The sequence below is a fragment of the Erpetoichthys calabaricus genome, chromosome 2 (genome assembly GCF_900747795.2).
Source record: "Erpetoichthys calabaricus chromosome 2, fErpCal1.3, whole genome shotgun sequence".
Taxonomy (NCBI): Eukaryota; Metazoa; Chordata; class Cladistia; order Polypteriformes; family Polypteridae; genus Erpetoichthys; species Erpetoichthys calabaricus.
The window spans coordinates 45804492-45831954 of NC_041395.2; the positions used below are offsets into that span (position 1 = coordinate 45804492).

Sequence of the window (27463 nt, forward strand, 5' to 3'; positions counted from 1 at the left end):
TGGAAAACAAATCTATAAATTACATATTGGGATTTGGTCTGAATAAGTCACTGTATATTATAAGTAAACACACATTAAAGGTTTAGAAGTTCAGTCTAAAGAATATAGAACTCTTCAATTCTAGTGGAACACAATAGCAGCCCTCCCTACATTTTATTTAACATAAAACTAACCATTCAGTCTAGTACTGTTGCCATCTAAATTAACACTGTACTGTTATCCTACTTTGGATATATTATTAATAATGTTGAATTTCTCATTTCCAGTTACGGGAATGTCTAAATCCTGATGTTTATGAACTCTTCCATAAGAAGCTGACAGAGAGAGCACTAATGAAAGATCCAAAATTCCTCTGGTGCTGTCATGTATGTACACTCTTAGTTGTGTTTCACATTTGGGAAAGATTTAATGTAAATGTGTTAGCCAGGTTGTTCATTTGGCTGTTTTTCTAACAAAACACAAATGCAGAAGGAAACTGAAATTGTGTCATTGTGTTTGTGTCTTAATGGTAATCCATTTTTGTATGGACTTGTATGATACCTGTACTGTATGTAATGCATGAGCCTATCCCGTTAATAGTATTACCCAAAGTGCTGTGTAGTTGATGCAAACAGGAAGGAGCGAAGAATTCATGATCCTTAGTGATGTTTATTTGGTAGCAGTTTTAAGTTCAAGAGAGGTGAGTATCTGCAATGGAATCTGTTGGCACCAATCCTCAGTGAATTCATTCTTACAGAACTAAAATATATGAAAAGGGTACTGTATATGATGAAGACCGTTAAGGCTATGTGACATTCTCTGCAGTGGTAAGCAGTCTTGAAGAACAAACTATTTTTATTATCTTTCACACTGTTTCATAAATCCAAATTATAATCCATTTTTATGAGCCAGAGTTTGGTTTGTTTCTATCTAAAATGGCATACAATTTACCCACAATTTGCACACCAAACCACCCCTGATAGCTCATGTACCTCTTTCACCACCTCCAGCCTTTCTTCCTTCTGTCAGCTGTGCTCTTGCCAGTCCTTATTAACTCAAAGTTCAGTGACTTGGCCATTTAATATCCTGCCATTTAGCATTTGGTCATTTCAATTCTATTCAGTTATGTCTGGGTTAAGGGCTTGGCTCCACATCAAGTTCCATTCTGAGGCTCCTTTTGTTCCCACAACACTGATATTAAAGTGTCAACAAAGCATGGCAACATCTTGGGTACATCCCCTTGAAGGACAGATGGGTTGAAACTTTAAAAAGTGATAACGGCATGTTTGAACTTCAAAGGGTATAAAAGCTGCCCAAATATTTGCAAAGTACTCTGTATTTTATACTAGTCATTCACAGATTTTTGTCAAAGCATTTTTATTAGTTCTTTAGTTCTACCACTTAATAAATTCTAAACAGAATCTGATTGTACAAAAGTTTACATGTGTGGCCATACATGCATTGTGATCCCCTCAGTGCACATCAGCAGTGTTTTTACATGACTCACTGTTGTTTCATTATTTCATCAGCTGAATTGACTCCAGTCTAGGTTTTCCATTTTAGTAGACCACAACCTTTATTGGAATTGTGTTGTGAAAGGGTTTTATTTGACATTATGAACCTTATGAAGCAATGTGGAAAAAGTGTACGTCTATAAAAATTTCCTTTGCATTTTGAGTTACCTGCATCGACGCTTTTTTCTGAGGTGATTATTTTCTTGACTATATTGACGTTTGTGGATTTTTGTCTTTGTGTCTCCTCAGTGTTCATATGGTTTTATTTATGATGGGAATCAGTTGAAGGTGACTTGTACGCAGTGTAGGAAAAGTTTCTGTGCCCAGTGCAAGAAGCCAGTGAGTATTAAAGACTTGATAAAATACTAGTGCTATCAGTTTTTGTATTTGCTTTCATGTCTGAAAACATGTCCAGCCTGCAATGGTGAGCATTTTTCCCAAGAGGAACAAAGAAGGAGACATATACTCAGCTATTAAAACATTTCTGTATTCTTATTTTTTTTTAAATACTAAGATATAAAGCATATTAGTGGCGTATCCTAAAAGTTAGACAAAATTAATGATTGGTATGACAAAGTAAAATGGGCTCCTGCCACTGTGTGAGGATTTTTAAAATAAGGTGTATCTGAAGGAGTAATGAAATTTGTATCATGGATTAGTGTAAGTGAAAGCAGATGGGTGAGTAACTGAAGATCTTGTATGGAATTCACTGGGCTTTATTTGTTTTCTGTTGTTTACCCCAGTATAAGTGTCGTGATGCATAAATATATCTGTTTATCTGTCTCTTCAGTGGGAGGACCAGCACCAGGGTCTGAGCTGTGAGGACTTTCAAAGCTGGAAGCGAGAAAATGATCCAGAATATCAACGAGAAGGGCTAGCTGGATATCTGAAGGAGAATGGCATTCGTACGAATATTGTTTCTTGACATTGTTAATATTACTTATATTAGTTATTAAGCACTTAAATGTTGCTAAAATCTTATGTCCTCTCTTGCTGTCAGTAATCTTTGAGTAATGCTTTCTTTCAGACTGCCCCAACTGTCGGTTCTGCTATGCACTGTCCAAAGGTGGATGTATGCATTTCAGGTGTACACAGTGTCGGTATGAATTCTGCAGCGGTTGCAATAATCCATTTGTAAGTCCACATGTTTACAAAAATACTAATTTATATACTGGATTTTATTTACTCATACTTTTTTAAAACTATAACTTAAATGTGTTATGTAGATAATATTCAAACCCCAAGTCAAATTTAGAGTTTTTGAGCATTTTGGACTTTTCTGGCATACTCAAGCATAATGTAGTAATATGTGAGACCTATACCAACACCAAGTGAAGTGTAAAGTGCCACCTAGTCTAATTCCATGGTGTACACTGAGGAAACCACACAGAGTGTGAGGAACATGCAAACTCTAACTTGAAGTCAGTGTAAAATTGATCAGTTATCACAGAGCTTTAAATCAGTGTCAGTTACAATAGTTTGTGTTGGACTAAATTTCCTGAAATAACTTTCCGTTTTGATTAAGCTTTTAAGATTAAACCAGCTTTAAACTTTATAATAGTTTGGAGAGTCAGAATATATAAGTATGGTCTGGAAATTTGCAAAAATTCTTGAAAGAAATTGTCATCTTTAAATTTCTAAAGACTTGGAAAAAGTCATCCTAAATCAAGAAAGTGTTAATGGCATTTCTAAATACTAAAAACAGATAGGTGTCACTCTACCTACCTATCTATCAGGATTACAAAGGTTGCATACATAGGTTAATGCTTGGGATAGTTAAGTATTTTAACTGGAGTAATCACTTTAATTCAAAATATTAATTTTAGTCCACTGTAATATAATACATGAATGATTTAGTGATTTCTATAAGGATACCTATTAGCTGATTTTTTTTCCAGTTTTATTCAGCTTATAATTATAAATCTTATTGGTAAACAGCATCAAACTTGAGGTAGTTCCTTATGTATTCCTGGCATGTTTATTTTAGAAGAGAATTGTTGAATTCTTGACAAATACCAAACAACATTTTACTGTTACTATAATACTACAGTGTTGTGCCATGTTAGCCATTATGAATGTAGTGAGAAGCCAAGCAAAATGACACCTTTTATTGGCTAACTAAAAAGATTACAATATGCAAGCATCTTGCCTGGAGGAGGGGTCTGAGTTGCCTCGAAAGCTTGCATATTGTAATCTTTTTAGTTAACCAATAAAACGTGTCATTTTGCTTGACTTCTCACTACACCGTTACTATAAAAAAATCTATTTTTTAGAATTTTAGATACTAGCTATGTTTCCTGGCATTTTCTAGCTTTAATTTAAAAATTTCCCTGTAAATTTTACATTACATTTATGTAAGCAACCAGCATACAGTTGCCTGGGAAAAAAGCTGAACCAGAGAGGACTGACCGCAAAACAGTGTCACAGGGAACTGTAGCCATCTGAAAAGAAGGGTAATTTGACAGCATATGAGAAAATCCATTACGTAAATACCAATTCTCCTTTATTACATCTCACCTCATTAAGATCATGGCTACTTGATTGCATTTGTTATGAGGTTTGACTTAGCAATAAGGTTACAACTACAAGGTCAGGTTGGAAAGTATGCACTGGCACAGCGCATTGCCACACCCACCATATGACGAAAAAGCTTGGGATCTTGTTTGGCAACCCCCCCAGGCAGACACGCAGTTCACTCCCACCCTCCGGAAATGACCATCTGTTTGCCACAGCCAGGTGTTATGTGGGCGTCCCCTTGGCCTGGTCCAGCTGCTCAGGTCTTCAACAATGAGGATCCTGTAAGCCGGATCAACCAGGGTATCGCAGCACAAGGTCGTAGTGCTGCAACTGACACTCCCTCACAATGCAGGGAATGTGCCTCATTCAGGACTCCATGAGCAACCGCTCATTTGACACCAAGTCAAACCAATGGTACCCAAGGATTCTCGGATGAGATACAGTACAGAAGGAATCCAGTCTTTTGTCTCAGGTCACTGAATAGTGTCCATGTCTTGCCGCCATATAGCAAAACAGTAAGCACCAGGACTCTAAAGTCTTGGACCTTCATCCTTTTCCAAAGGTATCGGGAGCATCACACACCCCTTTCCAGTGACCTCATGACCCCCCTCCCCCCATGCTCTCCCAATCTGTGTACTGACTACATAGGAAGAATCACCAGAAACATGAATATCAGTGCTGAGGTAAGTAAACCTCTCTCCGCAGACAGACACACTGCTGGTGGCTGCCCAAGAGGTCATTGAAGGCCTGGATCTTGGTTTTTATCCAGGACACTCACAAGACACTCTGACTCCTTGCTCAGTCTCTCAAGAGCCTCATTCAGAGCCTGCATTGACTCTGTGAACATCACAGCATCATTGACAAAGTCAAGTTCAGTGAATCTCTCTTCACAACAGATGCCCCACAGCTGCTGGACCCCATGACCTGGCCCAGCACCCAGTCAATGCAAACATTGAACAGAGTAGGAGTAAGAACACACCCCAGATGAACCCCAGAATCAACTGGGAAAAACACAGAGGTTCTGCCCCTGCTCTGCACAGCTCTCACAGTACCAGTGTACAGGCTAGCAATGATATCCATCAAGTTTGAGGGGATCCCGCAAAGTCTCTACTTAAATTAATTTCAAGACAATATGGCCCCACCTACGGGTATCTTAAGAGAAAGACATATATAGTGTGGGCATCCGATGATCTCGAGACCATGACGTAAGAGAATATGGTTATAGACAATCTTGACTTGCTGGTAGCACAGCACTTGGTGTGACTGAAGAGCCCAGTTTCTGAGTGGCAGTCCCACTGGCAACAGCTCACAAAATGTTTCTTCTGCCTGAGTTAATTCCCTGAATTACTACTGTTCACCATGCTATCTGTAGGAATTTGTATCAATGTGGTGTCTTGATCTCTCTTTTGTTGTCTCCTCTCTGAATTTCATGTCTACTGTGAATGCAGGTAAATGCTCGGTTAAATGGAAATATTTATTACAATAAATAGGAATTAAACCTTGACTTCCTATTTGACATGCAAGTATGCTATCCATCAGAAGACCAATATAACTTGCTTGGTACTCTTTCTCTGTTGATAGATCATACTAAAGTATTTCTTTCTGACTTCTTCTGACCCCAGTCCACCCTGGGCAAGGTCAAATTTGCATGTCAGAAACTGATTTATGGTGAAATGTACCTATGTAATTATTTCAAAGAATTGTATTATCAAGGTACAAGAGAGACTCACCAAGTTCATTACTAGATTGGTCTCCTCTCACACCTAAAATAAACACACACACACAGGCAGAGATCCTACTCACACAATTACATCTGAGTGATGTCTAACTGCCGGTCACTCTGTAGTATTCCATATACAGTAGGATTCCATCCACATAAATGTCTTAAGTGTGATGCATACAGAGCACCCCTCAGTATTCCACATAGGGACTTACTCTCTCTGACACTAACAACATAACATAAAGGTGTCCCCAAGACACATGAAGGCTTATTCACCTTGTAGTTATATGCCGTTTTTTCGCACTTGTTCTTCCTATTCAGGTGTGACCTCAAGGGAGAGCAAATGGTAATCTCCTCCTGCACCAGGTGCCCTGATATTTATTACTTCAGTCGCTTTAGATACAAAGACAAAGTAAAGAAATGTAAAAGCAATGTGATATGTATTAAAACATAATAATACCAATAGAAGAAAGTGTATTAGAAAGTAAAATCGATAGTGAAATCTTGATATATATATATATATAGCCTTAGAAAGCTTACTGAAGATCAACAATGTCAAGGGTGGATATTGTCCTGGGCAACTTTTTGACTTAACTTGCACATCACACTGATTGCTATGTTCTCTGATGTCCGGATGGAAATGGTCTCTCTCTCTCTCTCTCTCTCTCTTTCTTTCTGACACGACTTCATCTCTAAAATGTCACTTCCTCTCCCATCATCTCTATGCCCTTTGGAAGGGCCATTAGTTATGTCAAAAATCACCTGTGGGCTGCAAACAACAACATTTATTTATATAGCACATTTTCATACAAATAATGTAGCTCAAAGTGCTTTACATGATGAAGAAAGAGAAAACAAAAGACAAAATAAGAAATAAAATAAGAGAACACTAATTAACATAGAATAAAAGTAAGGTCCGATGGCCAGGGAGGACAGAAAAAACAAAAAAACTCTAGACGGCTGGAGAAAAAATAAAATCTGCAGGGGTTCCAGGCCACAAGACCACCCAGCCCCCTCTAGGCATTTTACCTAACATAAATTACCTCAATCAGTCCTCATTGTATTCAGGGTTGTCATGGAAGGGCTTGATGATGATGGTCACGTGGACTTCTGGTCTTTAATCCATCAATGTAGGGACATCACGGTGCTTTGATTAGGTGGTGGTGGTGCAGATCGCCTCCACAGAAAACCGGAAAAAGAACAGAAGAGAGAGTAGGGATTAGTATGGATTTTGGAGCCGCCATGAATAAAAATGATAATTAATTGAATATACAGAGCATCAGGTTTAAACTAAAATAAAGCTATGAGAAAGCCATGTTAAAGTAATGTGTTTTCAGCAGTGTTTTAAAGTGCTCCACTGTATTAGCCTGGCGAATTCCTATTGGTAAGCTATTCCAGATTTTAGGTGCATAACAGCAGATGGCCACCTCACTACTTCTTTTAAGTTTAGCTCTTGGAATTCTAAGCAGACACTCATTTGAAGATCTAAGGTTACGATTTGGAGTGTAAGGCGTCAGACATTCCAAAATATAAGATGGAGTGAGATTATTTAAGGCTTTAAAAACCATAAGCAGTATTTTAAAGTCAATTCTGAATGACACAGGTAACCAATGTAGTGACATCAGAACTGGAGAAATGTGCTCAGATTTTCTTTTCCTAGTTAGGATTCTAGCAGCTGCGTTCTGCACTAGTTGCAATCGATTTATGTCTTTTTCGGGTAGTCCTGAGAAGAGTGCGTTACAGTAATCTTGTCTCTCAAGAATATTGGGGACACATGATTGATTAGGGCGGCACGGTGGCGCAGTGGGTAGCGCTGCTGCCTCGCAGTTGGGAGACCTGGGGACCCAGGCTCACTTCCCGGGTCCTCCCTGCGTGGAGTTTGCATGTTCTCCCCGTGTCTGTGTGGGTTTCCTCCGGGTGCTCCGGTTTCCTCCCACAGTCCAAAGACATGCAGGTTAGGTGGATTGGCGATTCTAAATTGGCCCTAGGGTGTGCTTGGTGTGTGGGTGTGTTTGTGTGTGTCCTGCGGTGGGTTGGCACCCTGCCCAGGATTGGTTCCTGCCTTGTGCCCTGTGTTGGCTGGGATTGGCTCCAGCAGACCCCCGTGACCCTGTGTTCGGATTCAGCGGGTTGGAAAATGGATGGATGGATGGATGATTGATTAGCTATCCTGATGATGGATAGATGGCTCTGCTCAAAACCTTTAAACCTGTTAATGTATCTGTACAATCTTACTGTCTTCATTTTCTTTTATTTTTATCATCAAGATATAAACTGAATGACTATTTTAAACTAAAAGCACCATAAATTCTTTGGATAATAAAACAGATGCATTAAAGTTATAAATTACAGATACAATTAAGAAAGAATATTCAAATGTATTTTGGTCATTATTTGTCTACAAAAGAGAATGCTTTCGATGTAAATGGCCTGTATCCATTAGTTAGTTAGTTGCCCTAAAGGTCCTGTAAATTCCTTTGTAAATGATTTCCTCTGTAGTTCACCATGGTTTGTTTGAACACAATTATTTTAAACAGTTTGCAGTTTCATTCTCCACAACAATATCACTTTCACATTCTATTTTAATGGGTGGTCAGGATTCTTCTGGATGTAATAAGTATTCACCTCTTGCTTTTAATACCTAAGTTACCTTGAAAATGACTATCCTGCTTCTCAAATTATATACTTAATTGATTGGAGTCCACCTCTGTGCAGCTGGGATGTATTACTTGCTCTCAGGAATAAATACAACTGGAAATTTTCTAGGACAATAAATATACCTTGAAGCACAGTGAAATGCATATTTAAAAGTGTGAAAACACTGAACAACTAGAAATCTGCCCAGTATAGACTGTCTTCTAAAAACAAAGTGCCCAGGAATGAAGAATCATGCTAAATAAAACTCCTGGCAGGCTGACTGCTATTCTAACGGAGTTACAGTCCTTCATAAGAGAAATGGAAGAAATTATGCATGGGATACCAACAGCATACAAACGTCAGAAATCTGGTTTATTATACAAGTGTGGCAAGAAGAAAGCCTTTATTGAAAAGTAAATTTACATCTTGGCTGGAATCTCCTCAAATTCACATTAGAAACTCAACAGTTTATGGATTGATGAAACTTAAATTAAACTTTTGGGCCTCATTGTTAATCAGTATGTTTGGCACAAAGTACATTTCAGTGGAAAGATCATTCCTGAAGTGAAACAAGAGAATATGGGGTGCTTCTTTTCAGAAGGGACTGGAAAATGCATTGAAGAAAAGATGGATTGACGTATAGAAAAATCCTGTAGGAAAACCTGCAGCAAATCAAAATAAACTTGGGACTTGGAAGACAGGACAAAGGCACAAAAGTGGAATGGCTTTAAAGCAACAAAGATAAGCATCCTAGAATGGCCCAGTCAAAAGCTAGATCTCAGTCCAATTTTGCATCTTTGAACTAACAGTTTATGGACATGCCCATCCAACTTGATGGAACTTGAGCGATTTTGCAAAGAAAACATTCCAGTGTCAAGATGCACAATGCTAACCAAGATGTACCCAAGTAGACTAACACCTGTAATAGCAGAGAAGATGAATGAAATATTTTTTAATCCGGAACAGTTCAAATTTCCAGTTTTCCAGATTTTCGCGTTTGCTTGTATCCATCTTCATTACCACATGGTCATTGATGCTATATGATATAAAATAATGCCAGAGAAAAGGAACTTTGTATATTCTTCACTGTCATTTACCACAGAGTAATTCACACTCTCTTCACTGTTTTGTAAAACTTAGGTAAACTTTTCAAAATTACTCATCTTTACAGCCGCTATTACCTAATTTCATAAATTTGTGCTCCTGCTGTTCACAGTTGAAGGCACCCTGTCCTGTGCAGAACTGTCCATTGAAGAATGGTCTGCATGCACACCACCCCCGTGACTGCCTGTCCTATTTACGTGACTGGGATGTTGAGAAGCTACAGAGACTCTTACAGGTTGGTTTTTATTTAGTAATTTTAAATTTACCTGTTATATTATAACCGTTATGTCATCAAGAATTTCAATTTTTCTTTATTGTATAGACAAATAAAGTTCCTTTCAACACTGACCCACCACCTGGATCTCAAGCAGGTTTGTCTAAGTTGTGTTACGTTGTTAAACTTTCAGTGGTAGATTTTTAAAATGTACCAGCCTTGTCTGATCCAGAGACTGATTTGCAGGTCACTGTCGTGTAATGGAACAAAAGGAAACTCCTGAAAGACTTGTGGATGAGCCTTGTGGAAAAGACCCACCAGAACACCATGCTGGACTCTGTATGTAAGTTTTGAGGCTAAAAGAATACCTACGACAGAAATGAATGTTTTCAGGTTGTATGACTGATGTTCATGTTTTGTTCTTTAAAGAAGTACTAAAGTTCTATCTTTTGTCTTTCTACAGTAATCACTACAAAGAGTATTTAGTTAGTCTAATAAATGGATTTTGGTTGGATCCAGCTCCATTTCTCAGTCTAGAAGAACTTGTAGCAGCCTGTAAAAGATACCATGTTGAGAATACCAAACTTGAGGGTGAGGATGACAAGCAGTACATTATACGTCTTCGACAAGTAAGTAAAAATAACATGATTTAAGAATCTGCTGCAAACACATTATGTTTCCAACTCTCATTTTTGAGTCTGGAATTGATACATTTATTTTTACCCTGAGCCCACTTATTCTAGTAGAAGGTCAGAATCTGTGGAACCTATCCCAGCAACACAATGCAGGGACTAGCTCCAGATTGGATGCCAGCCAATCTCAAGGCACACTAACCTCCACTAGTTGTTTCTTTTAGTATATCTATCCTTCTGAGTATAGCAGACATCTGTCTGGGAATGTCAGGTAGGTTTTTAATATAATAACAAAGCAAAATGGTTAAGTTTATGGATAAAGTGCTCTGTTTGCTTATGTTCTTCAGATATTCCTGTCTTGAGAGATTTTTACGTCTTTGTTCAAAGTTCAGGTTATTTGATGCTCATTGCCTTTATGCACTTTTTTTTATAAACTGATAGGTTTATTGTCTTCCCAGTGCTAAAAGATTTCCAGGATATGTTTTTGGCACCTGATACTGTCAGATTAGTAGATGCACACTGAATGAATAATGCAATTGAATAAAATATTGTTTCTTCCAACATCAATTCAGTATGAACATGAACAGGCAGTTTTCATTTTCTCCTACAACAAGGGGGCTCTGCCCCCTGCTCGCTTCGCTCGCCTACCCCCGGCGTTGGGTATCCTGAAATACATTAGTCGACCCAAGCAGCATATCATTCCTAACTTCACTCCGCAGTAGTGCCACTCACAATATGGCGGTGACGCCTGCACCTTCCGTACTTTATGGACCCGTAGGGCCTCCGTAGCCTCTTCCGTTTGAATCTGGGCTGCAGCGCAGAGTCCTGTTTTTTGTGTGGCTGTCGGTAGTCGTTAGCCATGGGCGCGTTGTTGCTTCATTTCTCATTCACGTCAGTTGAGCTATTTCGTTTTTGGGCCGTGACTCCTTCGTGCGCGGTGGATACAACTTCGTGTGCGGTTTATGAGATGTGCGCTGTACGCGCCTGTGCAGTACGTCTCATGGTCCCATCGCCGTGTCCCTGCGTCCATGCCATCCGGTTTACCATTCTCGGTTAGTAATATGGATATTCTGATGGTGTTTGGATTGCAAGTCATTTATTACCTATCTACATGTATGATTTCTAATCTTTTTGTGATTTAGTATGATTTTTGAAATTAAAAGGACCCTATATGTGTTCAATTAAATTTGGTTAATTATAAAAAGATCAGTGGCCTAAGAACAATAAACCAAAAGGAATTGGTGAGCCATGTCCAGTCACTTTTAATTTTCAGTATCAATGAAGTTTTAAGAACTAGAGATTGAAACTTCTTCTCACAGAGATGCCTGTTGAACCACAAGTAGTGATGAGGATGCCCTGTTAGTCAAGCAAAACAACACCGTGGAACGTCTGGAGGAATCTCAGAATCTGCTTGGTATTTCCATTTCTTGTTTTGAAATTTAGAAGTCCTAAACTTTGTATGTACAATTTACATAGCCATCAAGTAAAATTAAGGTTATACTCTGTTTTAAAAAGTAGATAAATGTTCCCTTTCCAGGTTTTATAGATCATGCATACAAGCAAATGTGAAGCTTCATCACTGACTCAAGATTTGTTTAAAATATTGAATAACAGCGACCTGGCAGGCACATGTCATCCCATGACTGTTTTAAACACGAAGATAAAGTTTCATTAAACTTTCTCTGATGACTATTTTGAAGTAAAATGAAAGAGACAGTCATAGAATTTGAAAAGAAAAAAATTAGTTGAATGAGTTAACTGAGTAAGTTACATGTGTGGGAGTACAGACCGGTTATCTGTGGTTTTCTGAATGTTCTCTGTCATTTCAGCAAACTAAATAGGTTCAGTATTCACTGGTGTATTTGACAAATATCTTATTTGAACTGATTAGTGTTTCTGGAAACATACGTAACAAATTAAACTGGCAGGTTTAAACACTGAACAGATGCACTGAGACTGATCAAATATATATGTACCTTGTATTACAACCTTAACTTGAATCTGTGATGTTCCTGTTTATCAATTCTACATCCATCCATCCATCCATTTTCCAACCCGCTGAATCCGAACACAGGGTCACGAGGGTCTGCTGGAGCCAATCCCAGCCAACACAGGGCACAAGGCAGAGAACCAATCCTAGGCAGGGTGCCAACCCACCGCAGGACACACACAAACACACCCACACACCAAGCACACACTAGGGCCAATTTAGAATCACCAATCCACCTAACCTGCATGTCTTTGGACTGTGGGAGGAAACCGGAGCGCCCGGAGGAAACCCACGCAGACACGGGGAGAACATGCAAACTCCACGCAGGGAGGACCCGGGAAGCGAACCCAGGTCCCCAGATCTCCCAACTGCGAGGCAGCAGCGCTACCCACTGCACCACCGTGCCGCCCACACAAAACATATGTACTGTTTATATACGGTGACATGCAAAAGGTTTGATTAAAATGCTTGAAATGTCTGTTACTGTGAATACTTAAGTGAACAAAACATGAACTGATCACTAAAAGGCATACAGTTAAAGAGGACACATTTCTTTAATATTTTAAGCAAGATTACATGTTTATTTCCATCATTCTTATTTCTATCAGTTCTTACTTGGAGTATTTTCACCCATTTGTACTTGCAGAACGCTTCTAATTCGGGACGATTCTTGGGTCATCTTGCATGCACAGATCTATCCACAGATTTTCAATGATGTTAAGGTTGGGGGACTGTGAGGGCCATGGCAAAACTGTCAGCTTGTGCCCCTTGAGGTACTCCACTGTAGATTTTGAGACGTGCTTCAGGTCATTATCTTGTTGTAGGACCCATCCTGTTTTTAACTTCAACTTTTTTATCAATGGTGTGATATTTGCTTCCAGAATTTGCTGGTATTTATTTGAATCCATTCTTCCCTCTACCAGTGACATGTTCCCTGTGCCTCTGGCTACAACACAAACCCAAAGCGTGATCGATCCACCCCCATGCTTAATACTTCTTTTCTTGGAATTCAGCACCATTTTTTCTCCACTCATACCTACAAACTGAGGAAACAGCTACCTGAAAACACTTTGTTATCTTCTCCTGCTTTGTGAGCATCAGTTACAGTGGTACCTTGGTACTCGTCATTAATTTGTTCCAGAAGGCGCAATGAGTGACAAAAGAAATTTTTCCCTTAAGGAATAATGTAAATTGAATTCATCCGTTTCAGACCCCCAGAAAATCCAGATTTTATAAGGCATTACATATACATTAATGGAGTTGTATTTTTACTAATAAACAGTATTAAGTTCATAGACACATAAAAAAACAATAATTAGGTTAAATAAAATAAATGTAACTTTACTTTGCCTGTACTGAGAGGAGTTGGTGGCCTAAAGAGATGGTGGTAAGGAAGGTGTTGTGGAGGAGAGGTGTTAGTGTTTGGAAGGAGAGTCTCCTTCCATAAAAGCTTTGAGGAACTGCCCTTCAAGGGGTCTTTCTCTTTCTGTTTTGAGTTTCTTATCACAACTGAACCCTGCTTGAGACTGACCAGGTTTCATTTTCACCGGAAACCTATACAATGATACTTGTTTTTACCTATGTTTCAAGATGCCTCTAAAGTAAGAAATATTTTGGTCATTCATCAATTTGCGACTTGTTAGAGCTTTGTCATGATGATATTTTTCAACAAAATTTTGCACTTCCACCCATTTTGCACACATTTTCTTGAACAATAAATTGGGGACATCCTCCCCTACTCTCCATGTCCCACCACATTAGGTATGCCACTTCTCTTTTTAAAGTTATCAAAGCATCCATGACTGGCTTTAAACACTTCACTACTATCAGCATTCATTCTAGGCTTGTTTTTCAACAGATGTGCATGCAACAGTTTTGCTTTTTCACAAGTGATGGCCTCTGAAATACTATCATTAGCCAACTGTTTTTCATTTATCTAGATCAAAAACAATTTTTCTACTTCCTCTAGTGTCTGTGATCTTTATTTCGTCACAACTTTCACTCCTTTAGCAACATCAGCTACTTTGATGGCCTCTTTATTTTCACAATTTTGGAGATGGTTGTTCTTGGATTTCAGTACCTTATTTCGAGATCAGACACACAGATACCACTCTCATATTTCTCTATTATATATTTTTTTCTGCTCTATCGTGGCTCTAACTAATTTTCTTTTCTGTTGGCTGTTATCACCAACCTTCTTGGGACTCCTGATTATACTGTATTTATTTGCAAAAGGAATAGAGCAAAAATTAAAAAAAAAAAAAATCACACAAGAAAGTGTACAGTGGACCAAGCAGGGTTCTGCACTGAGTGAGAGCTGTGCTGAGACTAACACATTGGTCCTTTGTTTATTCAGAAAGGTACATGCGTGTCATGGCATCTCGACGCATACAAGTTCTAGGGCAGGGGTCGGCAACCCGCGGCTCTGGAGCCACATGCGGCTCTTCAGCCTCCTTGCAGTGGCTCCCTTTGGCCTTGACAAAAAAATAAAAACCATGAAAATGAATAATGGCAATTTCTTAATTTAACTTGTATATATATATATATATGTTTATTTACTACTACTACTACTGTTATACATTTTAACATCTAATTTAGAGAGTTTAATTCTGCGTGGACAGAAGCATTTGCCTTCACCGCCAACGACGCTGGCTTACCGGCGTGCTTAATATGTGGCGATAAATTATCGAACAACAAAAAATGTAACGTTGAAAGACATTTTCAAAACAAGCTCTCAGCATTCACTGAAAAATACCCAAGTGAAGATAAGCGAAAGAGAGCAATTTCGGAACTGCAACGGAAAGCTGAACAGAGCAAACATACTTTCAAAAAGTGGATCACTTCTACACAGTCAACTACAGCCGCTAGTTTTGTGGCAGCTCAACAGATCGTAAGGAGGGGTAAGCCGTTCACAGACGGAGAATACATGAAAGAATCGTTCATAAAAATATCAGAGCATCTATTCTCCAACTTTAAAAACAAACGGGAAATTGTTCAGAAAATGCAAGCTGCTTTTAGAGAAAGATTCAGTGAGTTCAGAAAGGAAAAACACACACTCTCTCCTTCCCTGTCACACCCCTGGACATCGACCCATCCCTGCTGAACACATCCGCATTCACAGGAGTAAGCCCGATCTAGAAATTGAACTGGACGACATAGCAGATAAAGATTAATGGGTGTCCAAGTTCAAATGCCTGACAGCGGATCTTGAAGAAGTCACCCGTCAGAAGGCTACTCTCGCTAAAGAGCACAAATGGAGTGATATTGAAAACCTCCCCAAACCCGACAAATTTGTTTTCGACACATGGAGTGCCATTCCCGAAACGTATATGAACATGAAAAAATATGCATTTGGAGTCCTGTCCATCTTTGGCACAACATACTTAAGTGAGCAAGTTTTCTCAAGCATGAACTTCATAAAGTCCAAATATCGCTCCTGCCTCACACATGAGAGCCTGCAGTCCTGTGTGAAGGTCAAAGTCACATTGTACAGCCCCGACATAGAGATGATCAGCAGCGAACTTCAGAAACAGAAGTCACTTTAAACAGGTGACAACAATAGCATTTAATAGGCTATTATTTTTCAGAAAAACAAAACACATTCATTTCGGACCCGGAGCTGATGTAGGTTTTTTTGTATATTCAGGTGCTTCAGTTGATTCAGCACACTGAAATGGAATTTAATGTTTACTTTTTTAAAGCTGCTAAGCTACAGCTAAATGTTTTATTTATATTAAAGTGGGCTAGTTTTTATTTTAATTTTACACAGGTATAGGAAGGACCCAAATAGGCCTGCATAGTTCAGTTTAATTTATTTCAAAGTAGCCCTACACATGCACACTGCACTTCTGTTTGTTGTATTCCGTGGTTGTAACATGTAAAATCTAAAAAAAGATTAAAACTTTTAAAAGTTTATAAGCTGTGTTATGTTTTGCGGCTCCAGAGTATTTTTCTTTGGAGGAAGAGGGGGCAAAATGGCTCTTTTGATAGTGAAGGTTGCAGACCCCTGTTCTAGGGAGTGTGACAAGTACCAAAAAAATGACAGTACCGTGTCAATCTTTTCTCATCAAAATGCGACGAGTACCAAATTTGAGTACCAAATTCGATGAATTTCGAAGCTGACGAGTACCAGGTTTGACTGTATGTTATTTTTCAGAGTGCTAGGAATTGGCTTAGAGGAGCATAACTGCTTATTGTTGGGAGAAGACTTGAGTAGTCCGAGAATTTATACAGCTTTGGAATTTACATCACCTGGGGTTTCCTAATGATGACTGAACAGGCCATAGCCCTAACAAGTTATTCAAGGTCTGAGACTTTGGGAAAAGTTTTCTGAGACCTCAAATATCTCGGGGTGCCCAAACATTTGTATGGTACTCCTTTCTTTTTTCACTGTACAAACTAAAACATTGCACTAATCTTGCAGAAAATGCTGAAAAGAAATATGTCCTCTTTTATTTGTATGCCTTCTGGTTATCAGTTCATTTTCTCACTTAACGATTCACAGTAAGACATTTTAAGCAAGGATGTCCAAATTCTTGCATGCCACTGTGTGTGTGTGTATATGTGTGTGTGTGCGTGTGTGTGTGTGTGTGTATATATATATATATATATATATATATATATATAAAATATACAGTGGACCCTTGACTTATGAACTCAATTCGTTCGCGAGGGCTGGTTGTAACTCAAACTGCTTGTAAGTCAAGACTGTTTTTCCCATAAGAAATAATGGAAATACCCATAATGTGTTCCGAACCTCCCACAGCAACACTTACTTAACCTTTTCATTTTTTTAAAAAAGGGTTGTATAATGTGCATATTTTACCAAAACACCAATAATTTATCTAATGTACTAACCAAAAAGTTATAAAAAGTGCCTAGCCTACCAGAAACAACAATTTCATACTGTACTCACCATTTAATTTGACATCTTTGAGTTGCAGGAAGGGAGGAGGAGAAGAATGAAATTGAAGGTGGTTATTGTTTGGAAGGAGCCTCCTTATACAAATCTTTTCTTTGTAAAATTGTCGAGATGGTGGATTTCGACATGCTGTACATATTAGCGAGATCGGTCACACGAACTCCACTCTCATATTTCCGCACAATTTCCTTCTTCATTTCGATTGTGATCGCTTTCTTTATCTTCGTTACCTTCTCTTCCTTCCTTAGCAATAATCGAAAAAAATTTTATAAATCACTGCACTGACCGAAATTATGTCCACAAACACATGTATCTGGGCTCTGACTGACGCTTACGAACGCTCTCGGCTCTCTGTTTACAATCGCACAAGCGGATACACGTGACCGCATTCGGGTCATAATGCAAGACATTGGTCGTAGTTCAAAACAAAAATTTTGGTCGTAATCCAAGTTGTTCGTATGTCAGGCTGGTCATATATCAAGGGTCGACTATATATATATATATATATATATATATACAGGTGCTGGTCATAAAATTAGAATATCATGACAAAGTTGATTTATTTCAGTAATTCCATTCAAAAAGTGAAACTTGTATATTACATTCATTCATTACACACAGACTGATGTATTTCAAATGTTTATTTCTTTTAATGTTGATGATTATAACTGACATCTAATGAAAATCCCAAATTCAGTATCTCGGAAAATTAGAATATCAATTAAGACCAATGCAAAAAAAGGATTTTTAGAAATGTTGGCCAACTGAAAGGTATGAACATGAAAAGTATGAGCACGTACAGCACTCAATATTTAGTTGGGGCTCCTTTGGCCTGGATTACTGCAGCAATGCGGCGTGGCATGGAGTCGATCAGTCTGTGGCACTGCTCAGGTGTTATGAGAGCCCATGTTGCTCTGATAGTGGCCTTCAGCTCTTCTGAATTGTTGGGTCTGGCGTATTGCATCTTCCTCTTCACAATACCCCATAGATTTTCTATGGGGTTAAGGTCAGGCGAGTTTGCTGGCCAATCAAGAACAGGGATACCATGGTCTTTAAACCAGGTACTGGTAGCTCTGGCACTGTGTGCAGGTGCCAGGTCCTGTTGGAAAATGAAATCTGCATCTCCATAAAGTTCGTCAGCAGCAGAAAGCATGAAGTGCTCTAAAACTTCCTGGTAGACGGCTGCGTTTACCTTGGACCTCAGAAAACACAATTGACCAACACCAGCAGATGACATGGCACCTCAAACCATCACTGACAGGCAAGATGCTTCTGACGCTGTCTCTTGTTCAAGAGTGGCTTGACACAAGGAATGCGACAGCTGAAACCCATGTCTTGCATACGTCTGTGCTGGTGGTTCTTGAAGCACTGACTCCAGCTGCAGTCCACTCTTTGTGAATCTCCCCCACATTTTTGAATGGGTTTTGTTTCACAATCCTCTCCAGGGTGCGGTTATCCCTATTGCTTGTACACTTTTTTCTACCACATCTTGTCCTTCCCTTCGCCTTTCTATTAATGTGCTTGGACACAGAGCTCTGTGAACAGCCAGCCTCTTTAGCAATGACCTTTTGTGTCTTGCCCTCCTTGTACAAGGTGTCAACGGTTGTCTTTTGGACAACTGTCAAGTCAGCAGTCTTCCCCATGATTGTGTAGCCTACAGAACTAGACTGAGAGACCATTTAAAGGCTTTTGCAGGTGTTTTGAGTTAATTAGCTGATTAGAGTGTGGCACCAGGTGTCTTCAATATTGAACCTTTTCACAATATTCTAATTTTCCGAGATACTGAATTTGGGACTTTCATTAGTTGTCAGTTATAATCATCAACATTAAAAGAAATAAACATTTGAAATACAACAGTCTGTGTGTAATGAATGAATCTAATATACAAGTTTCACTTTTTGAATGGAATTACTGAAATAAATCAACTTTGTCATGATATTCTAATTTTATGACCAGCACCTGTGTGTGTGTATATATATATATATATATATATATATATATATATATATATATATATATATATATATATATATATATATAGGTTCGATTCCCGAGAGGGAGTGCAGTGAGTGTGTACACCTGATGAGCCCAGAATTAGGGCGAAACATGTGTTGCGTACTCTTTGCATTATTTGACAGTAAACTATTTCAACCATTCTATGATCTGCTTCTCGCAACTGAAAGAGGGCATCGTGGCGGATGTTAACCGACTTGCTGACCAACCACAAGCGTTACCTAGTAGGTAACCACCCATACAATCAGATTGTGATTCAGACTACTAATGCCGTGAATATATATATATATATATATATATATATTCCTATTGGGATTAATAAAGTATCTATCTATCTATCTATCTATATACAGAAATCCCTCGCTACTTCGCGGTTCACTTTTCGCGGATTCAAGACTTCGCGGATTTTATATGTAAGCATATCTAAATATATAACGCGGATTTTTCGCTGCTTCGCGGGTTTCTGCGGACAATGGGTCTTTTTAATTCTGGTATTTGCTTCCTCAGTTGGTTTGCCCAGTTGATTTCATACAAGAGATGCTATTGGCGGATGGCTGAGAAGCTACCTAATCAGAGCACGCAGTTAAGTTCCTGTGTGCTGCTGATTGGCTCAGCGACGGAGTGCTGCATTAACCAGGAAGTCTCATCTCACTCATTCAGTATTAACGTGCTCTTGCTACTGCATTCAGGGGATTATCACCTTCATCGTCATCATTTTTACTGAGCAGCATATTCATCACCATCATCACGTCATATATAGCTACGTGTACTTCGCTATACAGTAAGTGTAAACTTATCTACCGATTTCATATTGCTTAGCAGTTGTCCCTGTTATTAATAGAGTAAAGGGTGGGTTGTAAACAATACAGGGAGGGTTTAAAAACGTCCAAATACACGTTAAATAATTAAATAAATATGGTGTCCCTACTTCGCGGAAATTCAGTTATCGCGGTCGGCATTGGAACCTATCTCCCGCGATAAGTGAGGGATTACTGTATATACCGTATTTTTTGCACCATAAGACGCACCTGACCATTAGACGCACCTAGGTTTAGAGGAGGAAAACAAGAAAAAAAATATTCTGAACCAAATGGTGCACTAATATGTTTAATAAAATATAGCAGAATAATATTTCAACCATGTAAATTCAACAGCGGTATTAAGAAACATCATCACTGTCATTAACAAATAAGGAGAGACTTTAAGGTTCAAGCACTCTTCTAGTTTTATGGAAACCCCAAGAACTCCTCATCACTAGTGTCAGAATTTATTAAGCTCAGTTGCTCACAATCACTTTGCAGCATCACGTACCTATCATCACACGACATAAACTGTCCAAAGCCACCAGGGGACAAAGCACGTTTGGACCAATGCTCCCTGAAGTTATATCGCCAGTCTAGTCCCATCTATATTTGTAATGCCACAAAGCCCTTCATCTCGTGTTTTGTTGTGGGTTTCCAGTTTGAAAAATGAGAATGCGGTGCAAGCACAGCCCTCGATTCAAAAAATTGCTTTGCATACCTGTTTGTCTCGTCTGACAATAGCTGAAAGGCAGCTTCAGGAAAAAACAGCCCGAAGTAGTCCAGCAGCTGGTAATCTATCGAGTCCAGAGTCCAACTCAGTGATAATGCGCAAAACATATGCGCTGAGTATTTTGTTTTCTGCACTCGCTTCGCTCCCTCATGAGATATAGATGCTATCTTGCCTTTGTTTATATTTGTTTAGATTTCGCAACTCACGCACACGCAAGGATTAGATGCCGAGTCAATGAGTCTAACATTCCTCCAAGCACAGAGGGAATGCCTGTAACGTAACAGTGAGTTTTGTCGCCCTCTACCCCTGGATGTCGACTTTTGTCAGGTATTACACATCATGGTCTGTGATGCAATATTCGCTCCATAAGACGCACAGACATTTCCAACCTTCTTTTGGGGGAAAAAAACTGCGTCTTATGGTGCGAAAAATACGGTATATATATATATATATATATATATATATATATACACACACACACACACACTAATGACATGGCTATGCAACAATTTGAAAACATGGCTGTAACTCAGTTCACACCCAAACTTTAGATTTGCTACATCGATGACACATTCGTCATATTAAAAAGTGACCAGCTAAATGAGTTCTACAACCACATGAACTCAGTATTCCTTGCAATTCAGTTCAACATGGAAAAAGAATTGAACCAACGCATTAATTTCCTGGACATCTTCATTGAAAGAGGTAAAGACACTGCCTTAATTATGAATGTTATGCAGACAAAATGTTACACTTTTCTAGCAATCACCCCTCAGTACATACATGTGTTAAGACTGTGTTCAGAAGGATTCACACCCACTTTAATGCAAAGAATACTAAAAAGAATGGAAGACGTCATCTTTTCTATTTCTATTACTTATCTATTCTCATCAAACTGCAACCCCAGGCCGTTTATTAAACAAAGCTTACATAGGAGGCGCCACAGACTCAGCAAACAATCGATTCTATCTCATGTCCTACTTGGCACACCCTTCCCTATCACAGTGATGTATCAGAAAGTACAATGTGCATCATCTCCGAATCAGGCTTCAATATAACCCATCAACCTGCAACCATTATACGGACTGTTTTTTTATGCCAAAAGCAAGAAATCTGCATTAGAGACCATCAACACAGTATTTAGTTTACTATCCAGTGCATGCCCAGCTGTATACATGGGACAGACATCTAAAACACTCACAACACGCATACAAGAACATTGCAACGCCGTCAGACCAATGGTCTCTGATATGCGCACATACAAGTTCAACTGGACACATGATTGTGTGGGACACAGGACAAGTAAGATTCAGAGCTAATACTAAAAGTGCCAAACAGCTGGCTGAATCATGGCTCTTAAATGAAAACACCATTCACAGACATTTGGACTTTAATCCAGCATATGCAGGCTTAAAAAGTAGGATACCTAAATAAAAAAAAAACAATGCCCCCCAAACTCCACCTTATTTATCCACCCTCACCCCCTCGTTTGCTATATATTGCCTTTTGATTCCTGTATGTCTACTCATTTTCCTCTGTTGATGACACCTGGAAGGTTGACAAAAGCTTAGGAATAAAAAACTATTTTAAGATATGGGATTCATTTTTTCCCTTTGTGGATCACTAGCTAGATATATATATATAGAGCCCCCTGCTCGCTTCACTCGCCAACCCCCGTGCAGGCCCTACTAAATAGTCACCTCATGGAACTGCTGCTTGCCAATGGGAAAGCATATGTAAAATTTAAACCGATTGTTATTTTCATGGGAATTGTTACATATGCATAATAGAAGGAACTATACATTTTGTATAAAGTGCAATACTTTTGGACGTATGGATTTGTTTCCATTATTGGCTGTAGAATTTCTAATACGTCCGATCATTTAACTCTTTCGATTCTATGTTGTATCGCTTTTCCGTGATCATAAATATAAACCTGACTGAATTGTAGTTTCTTTGAATTTAAACTTGTAGTAGCTTTATTTGTTGCGGCACCACAGATTCTCATAGCGCAGGGGTGGGCAAAGTCATTCCTGGAGGGCCGCAGTGGCTGCGGGTTTTTGTTCCAACCCGGTTGCTTAATTAGAAAACAGTCCTTGCCAATAATTACATTTCATGGCTGGCTAGTGCTTTAACTCTGCTATGTCAAGTCATTCTCATACCCTGGATTTTTTTTCCATTCTAAGGATATCATCCAAATACTTTGAAGTGTAAAACAGATGGGTAATTCTCAATCCTTCACTTTTTTCTCTTCTCTTTCCTTCCAAGTATTTAATTAAACCAAATAGTGCACGATAAATACACGCAGGTGTAAAGGGTAGCAAGCAAAATGGATAACTGCTGGTTTTTTTTGTCATTTGCATCTTATTGTTAATAAGGAGCAATTAAAAACCGAGAATGCAGCTGTTTAAGACTTAAATAAGCAATAAGGGTTCATAATCTTAATGAGGGAGATAACTAAAATGAATCAGAAGATGTTTCTAGAGCAATGAGTGCTTCTTATTAAGCAATTGGGTTGGAACAAAAACCTGCAGCCACTGCGGCCCTCCAGGAATGACTTTGCCCACCCCTGTATAGCGTATGGTCCTGAATCATGTAAGTCTACAATTTGAGCATTGAATGATGTGAACATGAACAGAATATTGTAGATATAGTGTGTGTGGATTTCACTTTCACTAAATAACAAATCTTTTAATTCTCGGGATACGCCTCTTCATTGGGAAGAAACACTACTTTTCTCTGATGGCAACACGAATTAGACGATCTACAAGTCTCCGACTTAAACTTTAAAGCCGAACAAGATCTACATAGTTCTGTCAAATCACCTATGTCCATATATGTCCATATATTCAATCTCTTTTCGCTGTTCTGTTATTTCACAGAGTAATAATTTTCATTTGTTAGCGCTAATGCGATCTTTACTGTCAGTTTTTTGAGACTTTTGAATTTTAGTACTTTCATAATCTCTAATCTGCTCTGCATGTGTATTGCGCCAACATTTTTTAACCTCTTTACGATGTTCTACTTTGCCTTCTTCTTTTTGTCTTTTATTTCCGACTGTGCTTGGACCTGCTAGGTTTTCAATTCCACTTGGTCCGGGCCGGGAAATTATCTCTCGCGGGACTTGAAATTATTTCTGAGAGAGTCTCGTCTCAAGATTTTCTTTTTTATATATATATATATATATATATAATATATGTATGTATGTATGTATGTATGTATGTATGTATGTATGTATGTATGTATGTATGTATGTGTGTGTGTGTGTGTGTGTGTGTGTGTATATATCTCATTGATTGGACATTTAACTCAATTTCTTCTTTTTCCTATTGGTTCACGTATTATTTTTTATCATTGAAACATTGTTTACAAAGATGACAGTCTATAGTTTTGTGTGTCATGTTTTTAGTCAGACTCCCTGTATCTATGATTATGATGTGGATTAAGATCAGATCACATTTTAGGAAGTCATTCAAGCAGGAATTCAGACAATTTCAGATGGTTCAAAACTATATATTAATGTTGCCCTCTGTTCTTTAGGTTAAAAAGTTTCCTTATCCCATTGGTTTCTTTATCTAAATAGGTGCTGGGTAGCATTGCTGCCATCTTAGGTTCGTATCCTGTCCCTGGACAGTTTGGATGTGGAGTGTGCATGTTCTCCCAGTGTATGCTTGTTCAGTTTTCATCCTACACCAGCAGGTTTGGTTAACTGGCATGCCCAAGTTGTCTGTCTGTGAGTTTGAGCTTCAGTGAGCCTTATGACAGAGTGTCCAACTCTCTTGTCATGGTCTGTGCCCAGTGCTGCTGAAATAGGCTCCGTTCCCCTGTTACCTTGATTAAGCAAATTTGAGAGTGTCATGTTGTTTGTGTCTTTCTGTACTGTTTGTGTCTTAGTACAGTTTTGTGTCTATTTGTACAACAGCTACTCCATTAAAATGGTGTTTTTTTGTTTTTTCCAGAAGCTAATGGATGAAGTTCCTCTGGGAGATAAAGTCCCTCGCAGAAAGTAGTATCTGCATCAGTATGAAGGCATTAAAATTCTGAATCTGTGGATTCTCATAACTTGTAATGCACCTACACTGTGTCAGGTTGTGCTGCTTACTGCCTTCTGCATCCACTCTTGTGGTTGTGTCACAAACATCTCAAATTCAGCCTGCGTTGGGCCTTCTGTGATTGGCTGGCCAGGATTTGTACAGTGTGGTGACTTAATGAGATGGTCACCTTCCTGTATTGTACTCTGTAGGTGTTAGTAAAAATCGGCATTGCATGTAATGATTGAATTTAAAAGTGCTGCAGTAATTGATCAAAAGTGGAATATATGATTATCTCCCTGGGTGTTAAGTATTACTATCTAAAGTGCAATTGATAGGGTGCCTACGGCATTAGTGAGATGAACACCTCACTGCAGTGTTAATGCCACCTATTTGAGCTGAAGGTAAACTTTTTATAAGGCTCAGGAAAGACATGGGTTTAATAATCACCCTGAAACGTATACAAATTAGGTTTTGTTTTCAATCAGGCTACCAGACTCTAGACACCAAAATTGACATACTGAATATATTGACATACTGGGTAAATTATGTATGGGCAAAAGTTCGGATAAAGTGTAACTTGTTATTTTGTATAACTCATAATTGTTGATCAGGTTGAAAATTCTAAAGATGTTTTGTTCAGCTTAAAATAAATAAAGCAAACAATGGTTGTACATTATTGAAAAAGTGTCAGTGTTGTAGTGAAGATTTATTGCAGAAATCTTCATAAAAGGCTGATCAAAAAATTACAAAAGTGGGAAAGAAATACTCAGTGATTTTCAGTTTTTTTGGTAGACACATCTCAATCACTAAGGGCGACCCACCCTGGGCCTTAATCTGCACACCACCTCATGTGGCTGTCCAAACTGAGTCTCACGTCACTGGCATGAAAAATCAAAGGCACTGTGAACTTCATTGAGAATGTCCCATCATCACAGCTCACGTGAAATCTTTCTGTCTTTCTCATATGGTGGTGTTTCTTACAATATAGTTTGGGTTGTGCACATGTTTGTGATGGGTTGCCACTTGATTATCTAACAAAATTAGCCAAGTTCATCCAGACACGAATCTGCGTTGAGTGATATACACTCCCATTAATTACTGTTTGTACTTCAGTGTATTCTTATGAAGATCACTTCCGCTTACGTTCAGTAGACTACGCACTAATTACAAATACAGCACAATTAAAGCGCAAAATGATGCACAGTAAAAACACAAACCTAATATTTATATTCCAGCAGAAAACTACCATGCAGTACAGTATACTAAAAGAAATATACTTAGCACTTCATTCAGTTTGATCATTAAAAAGTGTTTAAAGGCATCAAAAAGTTTTTGGTCTCCACATCATGGTGTGGGCAAACAGCAGAACACTGTAAATATCTGACAGTGAACCCATCATCAGCCATGACACAGTCGATGTGCCACTTGAGGATGCCATGAACAGCAAGAAAATGGCAAAGACTTGATATTTGCCAGAATTATCAAAAAGCAATAAAACCGCCCCCAGCGGCAGTCCTAACACTAGTGGGCTACACTTGTTAACAAAATGAACAGCCCCTCAACTTGAAGTGCTGACACCCATGGAGCTCCTCGAATACGGGTAAGTACATTTTTCCAGAGTTTGCATGCCCTGTAGCTAAAAGCTCTTCCTTCTACTAATTTCATTTATCCTCTGTCCACAGATTTCAGGGCATGTCCTTGAGTGACAACTCGTAATTATTTTTGTAAGGAAAGGGAGAGCAAAACCACTGAAGAGTTCATAAGTCAGAAGGTGGATTTTAAAATTGGCTCTAAGCTTACAGGAAACAATTGTGGTGATGTATGAACTGCAGTTATATGGTCGTACTTCTGAGTCCTAATTAAAATCTTTGCTGTTGTCTTTAATTGCCTATAGAGTAGTAAGTGAGCAGTTTAAACAGCGTTACCATAAAGAATTTCAGTAGTTAGTTCTGTTGAAAATGAGTGAATAAACTTTCCAGGACTCCACAGTTTTAGCAGTCACCTTAATTCTGCAGTGTTTTAAAGTTTTAACACTGAAATAAAGCAACGTCTTGATCATCCGTCAGTCCTCCTGATGACAACCACTGTACATAGCTCAAACGTTGAATCTTTTTACCCTGGAGCGCTTGTTTGCTTTTGTTGCTAACCTTTTGCTTCCCTTCATGGCCGCAGTGTACCCATCTTCTAATGGCTACTTCCAGCATGGTAATCCACCAAGTCACAAAGCAAATGTCATCTCAAACTGGTTTCAGAAGCATGGCAATGAGTCCTGCGTCCTTCAGTGGACCTCCCCAGTCACCAGATCAGAATCCACCAGAACACCTTTGGGATGTGGTGGAACGGGAGATTCACAGATTGAATGTGCGGCCGACAAATCCACAGAAATTGTGTCATGTCAACATGGAGCAGAATCTCAAAGGAATGTCTCCAACATCCTGTGGAATCCTTGCCATGAAAAAGTGTGGCTGCTTTGAAAATAAAAGGAGGACCTACCTGGTATTTGTGTAGTGGTCCTAAGAATTTGCACGGTGAGTGTGTGTGGTTACCCTCTCTCTCTGAAGGACTGTGAATTTGAAGTGCAGCAGAATGCAAAATAAAAACTAAAGTCCTGTGAGAAGAATTCATGGTAGACCTCAAACGCTGCGTATTAAAGAC

General features: G+C 38.8%; 1 protein-coding gene across 1 annotated transcript in view; it reads left to right on the plus strand.

The window, feature by feature from the left end:
• The window catches only part of LOC114645842 (E3 ubiquitin-protein ligase RNF31-like), a 76581-nt gene extending 51102 nt beyond the window's left edge, over nt 1-25479 (plus strand). The window contains exons 16-24 of the mRNA XM_028793707.2: nt 267-365; nt 1743-1832; nt 2284-2398; nt 2521-2627; nt 9584-9706; nt 9794-9842; nt 9932-10028; nt 10149-10314; nt 24734-25479. Of these exons, the coding sequence (XP_028649540.1) occupies nt 267-365; nt 1743-1832; nt 2284-2398; nt 2521-2627; nt 9584-9706; nt 9794-9842; nt 9932-10028; nt 10149-10314; nt 24734-24784 (897 nt within the window). The 3' untranslated portion in view covers nt 24785-25479. The remainder of the gene's footprint in view (nt 1-266; nt 366-1742; nt 1833-2283; nt 2399-2520; nt 2628-9583; nt 9707-9793; nt 9843-9931; nt 10029-10148; nt 10315-24733) is intronic.
• Nucleotides 25480-27463: the final 1984 nt, after the last annotated feature.